This window comes from Ambystoma mexicanum, chromosome 11 (assembly GCF_040938575.1).
Source record: "Ambystoma mexicanum isolate Mex_15411 chromosome 11, UKY_AmexF1_1, whole genome shotgun sequence".
Classification (NCBI taxonomy): Eukaryota; Metazoa; Chordata; class Amphibia; order Caudata; family Ambystomatidae; genus Ambystoma; species Ambystoma mexicanum.
Genome location: NC_090934.1, coordinates 41070324 through 41082680, shown reverse-complemented (window position 1 = coordinate 41082680; position 12357 = coordinate 41070324). Strand labels below are relative to the sequence as shown.

Genomic DNA, 12357 nt, shown 5'->3' with positions numbered 1-12357 from the left:
CCCTATTTAAAATGTGGAAACACACAAGTAACCTCACTAAGTCAAACCAATCACAACCCCTTTCTCATTCACCCTCAAATACGCAAGAGGGGTCCACAGTGACCCAGCCAGGCAGAGAGTGTTTAGAGTAGGGGATGGCAGAGGATATTTGGAGTGTGTTGGAGAGCGAATGTCAAGAATCAGCTCAGTTTGTTGCGCAAACCATTGACGACCCCACAGGCCTCAGTGTTCACTCAAGGAACTGCATGAGTTAACCTTGCCCAGCTCTCAACAAAAGACGCAGCCCACCTGTGTAAACCACTGACTTCAAAAAGGTGTCTCTGAGCCCCGCTCTATGCCTTGCAACGTCATTCATCACTGGGGTCTCATCGGCTACAATGGTACCAGTGATAGGCTTCATATGCCTGTCATTCAATTGAAAGTGTCTTGCTGCTGCACTCGGCTGAGTTGAATTCTAAGTTGTTATACGATAGTTCCAAGAAGGTTCCATGTGTTTATAACGAATATATAAATAACGAAAACCTTTTCAGTGAATGAAAAATAACGAAAACATTTCAAATTGTTTTCTCTTTTTTATTTTGAAGGGCCCCCCAAACCTTCTGTTTCCCTAGCATTATTACTCCCCAACCTACCTGCACACTTTTTAATCCATTACCCCACCCCCATTTATACTTTGAACCAAAATTTCAACATTTTTTTCGTTATTTATTTTTCGTTATAAAAGCTTTGTTATTTATTTTTCGTTATGATCACTGTATACCTTCAAGAATTACAAGGAGTCCGGAAGGGTGTTATTCCGCTTGTTGTTTATTGTTATTTCTGGTTCTTTATATTTGGTTGTAAATAAAATTCAAATATTGCAACTGATTGATTACAAAGTGTAAATTTTCACACTTGTTTTAGGTTTTCACAAAACTCAAAAGTGTTTATTTCTCCACTTCATCTGCCTGTGTTTGTCTCCATGACTCGACCCTGCTGATATTTACCAAGTTCAGCATGCTCATCACTACAGATCTCCTAATGTTGGTCTCCCATTATAATGTGTATCATGGTGAGTTTCAGGGTCTGTGGGAGATTGAAATTCATCATGCTCTAGTACAAGTGCACCCTGCCCCAGCCACTATGGAAGACCTTCGAACTGATGAATGAATCCAGAACCTCAAGTACAAACAAAAGAAGCCTGAAAGGCGTCAACCTTAGCATCCTTTCCTAGCCAGCCCTTCAATTCTTATTGAACTGAGGTTGTGGAAGAACCTACCTGATGGAAAATGGACTATGCAGAGAGAGACGTTTGGAAGGCCTATGCATGTTCAGTGGAAACATGAATCACTTTGCACAAGACTGCCCTTTATCGACTTTAGGAAACGCCAAAGCTTAGAGATAATGAAGAACTCTTCTTCGCTTGTGTTCCCCATAGGCCACTTTTGCAACTATCCCATCTTCGTATGGACTACAACAGGCCTGTGAAAGTCACTGCCTATATCAACTGTTTGGCAACCACCATGTATGTAAATGGATTTACAGTCCACCAGGAAATACTCAATAACCATGTTTTTGAAGCTTCTGCCTACGCCAATCCATTCTGTAAATGGGTTCTCCCAACCTCTAGGGACATCAGTCATGTAACCATTGCTTTGAGAATGCATAGCCAAGATCATCAGGAGTTCATCCGATTTACAACATCAGTGAGGAGAGGTAAGAGGAGGGCATCAGGTGGTGCTAAAGGAGGCTTGAAAGGGCATGAGAAAGCATGTTGAGCCAAAGTCAAGGAGTAGGGAAAAGGCTCCACTGTGAAGAGGTCACACTCACGGTGGGAGGAGCAATGTGCAAGGAGGAACATGCACATAGCATAGTGTCGAGGGAGGTCATGGCCCTAGGAGAAGTAGGTGACGGAGTCCTCTTGAAACCCGCCTCTGGGAGCACTCAAGAGAGACTAACCCAATAATTCACAAGAGAAGAAGGGTGCAGGAACCCCTTAACTCTGGTACAGAGGATAAGGGGTGCAGGAACCCTAAAACCCAGGACTGAGAACCAAGGATAAAGGACTTCCACAAAAGCACAGATGTCTGTGTCTCAGTCCTCAGAAGGGTAAATTCAGCTGAAAGCCACAGGATGTGGGAACCTACCAAACCCACATTTCTGTCTCCCTGAGTGTAGGCCAGTGGGTGGCCCAGGCGAGAAGGAGCATTTATTTAATTTCTCAATTTATAATCCCAAGTTGAGTTGTTCTTTTGCCCCACCTTTCTAAATGTATGTATTCCCGAAATAAACCAAGTGTTATTTAGTGCAATTCTGTCTCAGCCTGGTTACTGGCCCTGGTTACAATTGTGGCTGAGCCTAAACCCATGTAACCTGGTATGCCAAAATAGGTCCTTGTGGGGGATGAGACGAAACCTACACCCAGTGCAACAAACAACCTGTGAGAAGGAAGAAGCTATAGACTGCAAGCATGGGGCGGCACTGTTCACGAGCCAGTATCCTTGCAGAAATTTAAAAGACAGTGTTGAATTACAAATCTTACGATATGTAGCAGAAAGCTGCAGAAGTGGACAGGGCACAGGAAGCCGCTCCTACACTATGCACAAGGGCATCGGGAAAAGAAAGCATAGATAGGAATTTCACTGGACAATAAAATGGAACACAGGCTTTTTAGTAATTTGGAGAGGTGCGGACCCACAGCGGGTGGGGCACAGGAGAGAAACAATGGCGAATCTAGATAATGTGAGTACCGCGGTCGAACTATCAGAGGAATACGAAGAAAAAATGTCTTTGGATAATGCCTATATAAGGCCAGATAGGGAGGTGAGAGAATGTTGAACGTTGGAGGAGAAAAGGAGCCAATGTAAACAAGCAAGAGGAGACAGGAGCCATGGAGGGGAGAGGACCCAGAGAAGCTAGGAAAGCCAAGGCATCAGCAGCAAAGGTTGTTATCCAGAGGCAGAAGATGAGCAGGAGAGCACAAAAAGGGTGCCTAAGAAACCGCTTGAGGCGGTATTAGCCTATTTGACCTAAAACAATTGACATAATGACCAATTTGGTCAAATTTTGCATGGGGAATTTGGCCTTTGTTGTAAAATACCAACCATGGAGAGCAGGGTTTGCGGAGGTGTCCCCCGTTCCCCATGTTTGAGATTTTGCAATTTTGGAGGTGCAGGGGTGTCCTTGCTTCTTTAAAATTGGAGGCGGGGGACCAACCCCCCGCCCCAAAAGAAAAACGCATGTGCGTTTAAATTGGGACTCGAGCAAATTAATTTTCTGTCAGTTTGCCGCGATAAAAAATAATTCGGTAACACATACCCAAACCCTTAAGGCTACTGGGCAAACAAGCCAACTTGATGGGAAGCTCCTGGTTATTGGACCTCCTGACTCTCACCTGGAAATCCTGATAAGAACTACACTGTTTGCCGAAGTGAAAGCTACCAACTTCCTTGTTGAGAGTTGGAAGAGTAAAATATCCCTTACGTGTGAGAAGGACACTATGGGCTACATTACGAGTTGTGGGGTATACAGTAAAAATGGCGGTAACGGAATTACTAATACATTTACCACATCGCCGGTTTAGGGTTGGGCGCTAATTCCGGCAGCCGAATTCCAGCGGAGGAATTTCCGGCAACATTTGTCTGAATTAGCTACGTGCCCAGCCTGCAAAGCCTCATGACCAGTTAAGGTGCTTGGCATGAGGCTGTGCAAGGTGAAGTTCGGCGAGGGTGAGCCTGAGGTTGCTGCTGATGAGGTGGTGGCTCACACTGATGAGTTCTATGGCACCAGACACCGAGGACCTCTGGCCAGTGGAAGGCTGCCATCTGGGCCAGCATCAGGGACAAGGCTGCGGCAATGTGCAGGGTCCCACGTGACAGTGAAGACTGCTGCAAAGGTTGGAATGACCGACAGGCCAAGGTCCACAGACTCATTACCAAACACAGGCGTGAGAGTTCTGCCACAGGAGGCAACACAGTCAAGCCCCTTGTCCTGACCCCATGGATTGCGCACAGGTGTCATCAGCCATGGGAGCTTGAGGCAACCAGTCACCTGCAAGTGCAAAGTTCACAGATGTCAGTCACAGTGCATTGAGGAGACGCGGCATGTTACATGCCATGTTGACTGACACTCTCTTGAAGAAGTAATGGAAATTGAAAGCAGTGTTATGAACTAACCGGGTACATATGCATTGTCACTTTGAGATACACTGCACACAGCTCATACACACCAGTTGTGAGATGCATGGCCTGTGATCGGATTTGCAATGTGCATGTGGCAGTGTTGGGCCTGTGCGTTACTAACATGCATGTGCCCTGATGGGTGATTGGTTGTTCTTGTGCATGTTTGTGGTTCCTGCGTTCCTTCTGTTATGGCTTCACATGCATGGTTTGTAGATTACATGCCATTGCTGTCTCCTAGGGTTGCATTGTAATTGTGCAGTGTTGTACTTTGGTTTTGGCTGTATTTGCATATTACTTACTTGTTGGGGCAATAGGCATTACTAACATGCTACTGAATTGTCCTGCAGGGCCAAGTCCTGTGGGTTGCTGGATGTCATGTGCGTGGTGAGGGGGCAGGTCCTGCATGTACAGGGTCTTGGCAAGGAATGCATTGGTAAGTAGTGGTAATGTCCCCCAGGCCTCCTTCACATTTCCTCCCGACAATTTACCCAAAACTACCCAGAGTAGAAACCTCAAGAAAATTACGCCAGATATGCTCTCAAGGGGGATCTCACACATCATGGATAATACCACAGATGATGACCCCTGTGACACTATTATCACCACTTATAACAACTACTTCCAAGTTCTTCTAGACAAGAATGCCCCACTGAAAAACAAACTAGTGCGCCCCAACCTCAACCACCAAAGCTGGTTCTCCACGGAATTAGGCACCCTAAAATCTGCCAAAAGGAAACTTGAAAGACAGTGGCTCAAAAACCCCACAGTACTCAATAAAGACATATGGAAGAAATCGGACATTCTTTACAGAAATAAAGTTATTGAAACAAAGAAAAACTATTACAATGAGCAAGTTTCAGGTGCATCCAACTCCACAGGAAAGCTGTTTCAAATCTTAAAAACCTTTGAGATGCCACCTACTCTCACCCCTCCCTTCCAGCCATCCTTGCTGGACTGCGAAAAGGTCCAAACTGCTTTTTCTCAAAAGATTCTAAAAGCTAAAGACACCATCTTAAATTGCCAAACTAATGACACCCCAATGACTTACAACAAGGTAAATCCCGAGATCAAAGTACCCAAATTCCAATTCACACCAATAACACCAGAAATCATGGCGGAGACTCTCTCTAACATGAACTGCACTACATGCCCTGAAAACATATTGCCCCCCAAATTCATCCTAGATAATGCAGACACTTTTTCACCCTTTCTTTGTCGCATGACAAACTCGTCTTTTAGAGACCAGACTGTTCCCACCAGCATAAAAACAGTTACAGTTACACCATTGGTTAAAAAACCCGGCCTTGACCAGCAAAATCCAGCCAATCTCCGCCCTATCACGAATTGCAACTTTTTGTTGAAAGTTCTTGATAAGGTGGCCACTCATCAACTTCAAGTGTATGTTGACAAGCACGACCTGCTACACTCACAGCAATCAGGATTCAGAAGTGCTCATAGCACGGAATCAGCATTACTCGACCTTCAATCTAAAATGCTAGAAATCCTCGATAAAGGCAAGGCCGGCCTGCTCATCCTATTGGACCTCTCGGCGGCTTTCGATTTATTAGACCACGAGAAGCTCCGTGAGGCCCTGGGAAATGCAGGAAACTGTGCCGCGGAAGCCATCGACTGGATATCCTCTTTTTTGAATGACAGAAAATCCAAAATCACCTGGGGTGGACACTCTTCTGGCACGAATCCAGTGGATTGTGGCGTCCCTCAAGGTGCTAGCTTCTCCCCTCTCCTATTCAATTTATATATCCGTGGCCTCTGTGCCCTTCTTTCACAGTTGGATATTTATTTTACCAATTTCGCAGACGATACTCAACTTATTATAGAACTCAGCGGAGACCACACCACAGACAATAACAGACTCTCAGCAATCTATAATACTATAGAAAGCTGGATGAAAGCCCACTGGATGTGTCTGAATAGTTCAAAAACAGAACTTATGACATTCGGATCTTCAAAAGCCTTATCCAATCTAGGCCCAGCCTACTCATCATTTCTTATTAAGGACTCTAACATCACGGTCCTAACTAAGGTGAAAACACTAGGCATATACCTGCAATCCTCATTAGGAGCAGACGCTCAAGTCGCTTTTCTTAAAAAGAACTGCCAGTACCACCAGAGATTACTACGCCGCATTAGGCCATATCGCAACGCTACAAATTGCGCTATCATTGCTAGAGCCACAATATTGTCCCGACTGGATTATGGGAATGCGCTGATGCTCGGTTCAAGTAAATCTTGCATTAAACAATGCCAGATCATCCAGAATAACACTGTTAGAACTATTACCGGGAAGTCCAAGCGCGAGCACATCACCCATGACCGAATAGGCCTTCACTGGCTCGGCATTGAGGAGCGTATTAAATTCAAATCCCTGACACTTGTCCACCGCTGTCTTTTTGGCACGGCTCCTACATACCTAGAGAAGGAATTTCTTTGGTACGAACCAAGCCGCTGTCTTAGATCAGCAAAAAAAGGGCTACTCAAAGTTAGCCACACCAGAGTCAAAGCTACTGGACTCGGGAGAGCCTTCCCCACCAAAGCTATTGCACTCTGGAACGAGCTTCCTGAGAAACTCAGATTAGAAAGTAGCTACTCGCTATTTAGGAAGCAGCTGAAAACTCTACTCTTTCGATAATTTCGCTACATATTCAGCATGGACTCCTTGAGTCCCCTGTCCTCCTTTTTCATGTTGTCCTGTGATCTGTCCTATTGTGTTGTTGTCGCGCCCTGATGCTTGCGAGCTTCGGCGCGTTATAAATATATAAATAAATAAATAAATAAATAAATTTCACTTGTGCTGTGAGATTATTTTGTGTGATTGCCCTTGTACTCACCCAGTATCCATGCCTGCTGGCTTCTGTGGCTCCCTATGTAGGCAGTCAGTGTGCTGTTCCACAGGTACACGGCGTTGTGGGTGAGACCAGGAAAGTGGGCGCAGCAGTGTGTGATGATGAGTCCTGCAACGTAGGTGACCTGGACATTCATTGAGTGATACTGCTTTCTGTTGCGGTATGCCTCTTTGGATGCCTTGGGGGCAACCAACACCATTTGGGTACAGTCCAGAGCAGCAATTATGTTGGGCAGGAGGGCTGTTGTGTATTACATTCATTTGTTGCATTCATCTGTGCTAGGGTGGTGGACAGGGAGATGTGCCCGGTTGCATGGTGCAGGAGTGCTTCCAGCACCTGGCCTAGCAAAACTGAAAATGTGGGCTGAAACATGCCATGTCGCGTGCCCACAGTGTGCTGGTAGGTGCCAATTGCAAGAAAATGAATCACTGACACAAACACCAGCAGCGGGTGTAAAGCAGTTCTGGTGTTGATCCTGATGTGGATGTTGTGGACCAGGGAGAGTAGCTCTCCAATCGTCTCCCAATTCAGCCGATAAATAGTTATTAGCTGGAAATCAGTTAAAACCCAGCGTGAGGGTCTGACCCGGTGAATGGGCGCTCGCTTTATATGGCGCCTCCCCCTCCTCTCTTCTCCATGTGCTCTGTCTTGCTGTTCCTGCCTCTGTACCTCCATGTAGAGCAGGAGGTGCTGCATGTCCCAGTGGCTGCATGGTGTTTGGGTCAGGTGTGGGCCTTATGTACTCTTTCAGTGTGGATTGGGTGCACCTGAGACTTGATTTTCATCACATGTATTTATTTACCTCGACCTTTTTGGTGGCGGTAACTGCACTGTGTTTTTGGTGGAATTACTGCCCATTTTTGGCAGATATACCATCTACTCATATGGCAGAAATACCATTTTGCATCTTGTCAGTATTTCCGACCTGCAGAATTAGTGCTGTAGCTAATTCCACCCATAATTTGGCAGTGTAGTAAATGTGGCAGTAATTTGGTTACCGCCACTTTTACTGCATGCATGCTGCCCAACTCGTAATGAGGCCCTTACAGTCCGAACTTCATTTACAGCTGTAATTCCACCTGACAGAATTACTGTTACTGCTGATGGTGTCTGCACGCTCCTGTAAGTTTGTAATGTGGCGGTAATTCATTCAGCCGGTCACCACAGCGTTAACAGTAATTGCATCCAGCGGAATTACTGCTGTCATCCCGGCCAACTCGCAATGAGGTTGATCAATGGGAAGTGTCTAAATCCCTTACTAGTGAAATGGGGCATAGTAGGCCCAGTTCAGGAAGATGTGGGCTAGATACTATTCTCCTGGTTAAATAACAAATAGTGAGATGGGTGCTATATTGCTGTGTGGAGAACCTGTGGCAAAGATGTAGCTGGGCGCTATATTCCTGTGATTGTGAGAATATGCCAAGAAGCAGCTTGGTTCTACTGTGAGTGTGTTGTGTTTAGAGAATAGGGGGTGGGGACCACAAACCCCTAGAGCGGAAGACCCCTTATGCTAACTTATTTGACCAATCCTGACATTGTTACTGAAGAACAGTCCCAAAGAGGGAATTCCAGTCTTGTAGTTAAACCCCTAGCTCCTGTAGGTGTTATCCCATCCCCCTCCTGTATTTGAATAAACTAAATTTGAACCTTTACTTCTAGAGTTACGTGTTTAGTCCGTCCGCCATATGGCCTATGCTGCCTATGTGTATAATGCTGATAATGGGCAGATGAAAGTGTCCTTGGAATATACAGATGAACACAGCAATATAGACATCAGTAAATGAGATTGCTAAATGAAAATGGGAAGCTGATGTTTGTGGATACTCTGAGGGGCATTGGTGTTCTTTCTGAACCCCCTTTTATGCTGTCCTGTGAGCCCCACCAACAACTGGATGCTGCTTCTGGAACTGGGAATGAGGAAATCAGAACAAAGGTGAAATGACACATACCTGGCACATCATCACACACTGTAGCACCTAGCTTTGGTGGCTTCTTAAAAACACTAGCACCATATGGTGTGAAAAGTGCTGTGGTTGGTGGAGTCTCCTCAGTCGCCTGAATGTTCTTCATATTCTCCTTATCAAGCCATGTCTGAAGATGAAGAGCAGAGATAGGGACATTCAAGGGAGAGATACAGCAGGAGAAAAACTTTAGAAGAAAATATGGCATCATGCAAAGCAAAAACGAATATGAATTATAATATATATCCTGTTCAAAAAGCTCAGGGACAGAAACTATGAACAGTTTAATGTAGTTTGTGTGCTAATTATACACATATCCCTCCATCCTGATGCATCACAGATCATCCACTGCACCTCATCTTCACTTCTGTTAATAATGCTGGTCAGTAATGGATATAACCAGCAGCCCAACCAGAGAACAGAGTGCAGGGCGGGCCTCTATTTAATAATTCAGTTCATTTAATTGTTTATTTTATTTTACTTTTAGGGCACTTTCGCCAAAGTGCTGTAGAAATTAGCAAAATAAAAAGATTTCCTCTTATTATCTCTGGTCCTCCAAAAACAGCCTTTTGGCATCAAAATGAAAGGAGAGAGAGAGAGAGAGAGGTTCTGGGACCGCACATACCAAGATCAAGCTTCATGTGATCTACTTCCGAAATGTAGCCTGGCCCTCTAGAGTATGCACTCTGACCCAAGCAATGTGACTGGAGTGCAGGTGTCCTTGACAGGCCCATGCTCTGTAAGTATCGGCTCCCAAATCAGGGATGTGGTGTGGCTGCAGTATAGGTGACGGTCAGACCTTCCACATGTGTGTGTAGAGAATAAACTGAGTGACAGTCTAGCTAATAAACATTGGTACACGTGAGGGTCAACCCCTACTCCTTCAAGGACCAGGGAAACATAAATGCAATACAACAAAGATGTCTTGACAGGGAAACCAGAAAGTATTACTCTAGCGAGATAGATCACTAGATTTAGAACTCGATGCAAGCAGTCAACAAAGTTCATTTACAAGTATCTCTCCTAGGTTTTTCAGGGAGCATTTTTGACTATTCTGTATATATTTAGACAGGAAACGTGATACTTTATATTTATCACTTTCTATACATTCATTCAGTTTATATACAATTTAGAAACAACTTTTTCAGATGTTTTGAAACATAGAAGTGTGTGCAAAGAACAGAAATGTATACTGAATATTGGTACCAGGCAAAACCTAGGAGTAGTACTATTGATACTTCAAGGAAACCAAAAGCAGACAACAGAAAAGGAAAGCCTGTAAGTGAATGCGATTCCAAGAAAAGGGCTGAGCAGTAAAGCATAAAAATGACTATAAACATTACAATTTGTTTTGCCTCTCTATCTAACAACCAGTGGGTCCTGCTTCTCACGATGTCATATACACTTGATTAAACAGCTCAGGGGTCTATGTAGGGCGCTAATGTGGATCTGACAGTCATTATTATGCTTTATTAACTGCTCACAGAAGCCAGATTGCCGAACGCCTGTATGCGGTTTAATTCTAGATACCGTTTATTTGAATGTAGGCAGCTCTGTCTAGGATCTTGAGAAGGAAAGGAACTGTTGTAATAGGACGATAGTTGGAGGGGAAGGATGGGTCTAGAGATGGTTTCTTTAGAAGAGGAAGTACCCAGGCTTCCTGTAGGGAGGTGGGGACTGTCCAGGAGGCAAAGGAGGCATTAATAAAGGAGGTGATGGGGCATGGCTTGAGGCACCGGCAATGCAGTCGCCTTGCTGAGAGCCTCTGTGCGACACCCGTGTTTTCGCCTAAATTCACTCAAAATGAAACCCGTCAGGAGAAACTGGGACACATCGCAAGTCACGGAATAGCCTGGGCATTGATAGAGAGAGTGGGGGAGAAACCGGAGCTGGCAATACCGTGAAAAGCCTTGGAAAGTCGGACCGCCAGCTCTCCAGCGTTCCAAAATGGCAGTTCCGAAGGCACACTAGAGGGAAGAGCCTGCAGCGGCCAAGACCGTGGTGCCCCAGACTGCAGCAAAACCGGATCGCCCGGCCAGAGCATACTGTGCTCACCAGCAGCCCAACCCTCGGGACAGTAAGCAGAGGGTCGATGGGGGAGAATCCAGTGGATCCAAATCTTCAGGGACGGTGATCGGCAGGTGAACGGATGCCCGCCAAGATCTGTAGCCCTGGTGGAAGAGGCGCGGGCTAGGTGAGACAACCCAGCAGCGAGAGACGGGCTTCGAAAGCCACCAAGAGAGCCGGCCCAGACGGGGCCGTAAGGAAACAAAAGCGGCAGCATCCGTGGGCCAGAGGGGACCGCCACAGACTTCTGTGCTGCATATGAGAGACCCAATAGCAGCCTCAACAGTGAGTCCTCCCCAAAGGCTGTGATGGACGCAAGATTGGCCGTAATGTTGGCCCTGCTACACGCCACGAGACGAACTCCAGCCCCAACCCTGGCCTGAGCCACGGACACCCACATTAAGAAGGAGCGCTGCGCCACCAACACGGAACTACTCTCCTCCGCCAGCTACTCCGGAAAGGTCAGCAGCTAACCCCCAGTGCCACGCCTAGGGAGACAAAGTGGGAAACTCAGGGGATCACCGCTGGTCACCTCTTATCAGTGGTTCCCTACCGCCTGCTTGACACTATAGGCGGGTGGGGAGAGCGTGAGTTGACCCAAGCCGAGAACGCACAGGCTGTAGGCCCCCAGTCACAAGGCGCAGGATCACAGTGACACAACAGCCGGAACGGCGAGAAGCAGAGAGTCCAACAACACACCAGCGGGAAAGCTATAGAGAGATCAAGTCTCAGCACTCAGCACTCCAGCCTCGCCCCAGCTTCCATAGCCAAGATGGCCAAACAACAGAAATCTTCAAAATCGGCAGACACTTCCAGCAGCCGCTGGAGAAGAATCAAAAAGCTGACCCGGGGCGCGCCCAGGCACAATCCCCCAAGAGGTCCCCAGGACAAAGGGCCACGAAGGACGATATACAGGCCTTCCTAGTGGATATCAAATCGGAATTCCGGAGCTGCATGACGGAAGTTGCAACCAAGACAGAAAGCCTGGACAACCGAATGGAGGAAATGGAGAACCAATCCCTGGATCATACAACTCAACTCACAAACCTGCAGAGAAAACTCCAGGTCCTGGAGGAGGAAAGTGAAGAAAGCGCAAGCAGGAGGATTTTGGGAACAGGGCCCGCAGGAATAACATACGGATTAGAGGATTGCTGTCTTCAATCTTGGACCAGGCCCTAGCGGCTTACGTAAGCAAACTTTTCCTAACCCTCCTCGCCGACTGCGACAAAACTTTGCTCTTGTTGGACCGCACTCACAGACTACGGAGTCGTGGGGGCTCCCCGGCAGCAGACCCATCTGAAGTGA

General features: G+C 46.4%; 1 protein-coding gene across 2 annotated transcripts in view; it reads right to left on the bottom strand.

The window, feature by feature from the left end:
• Positions 1 to 12357, bottom strand: part of SPOCD1 (SPOC domain containing 1) — a 948037-nt gene that overhangs the window by 780622 nt on the left and 155058 nt on the right. For both annotated transcript variants that reach the window (XM_069622501.1, XM_069622502.1), the window contains exon 4: positions 8974 to 9115. In XM_069622501.1, coding sequence (XP_069478602.1) covers positions 8974 to 9115 — 142 coding nt within the window. The remainder of the gene's footprint in view (positions 1 to 8973; positions 9116 to 12357) is intronic.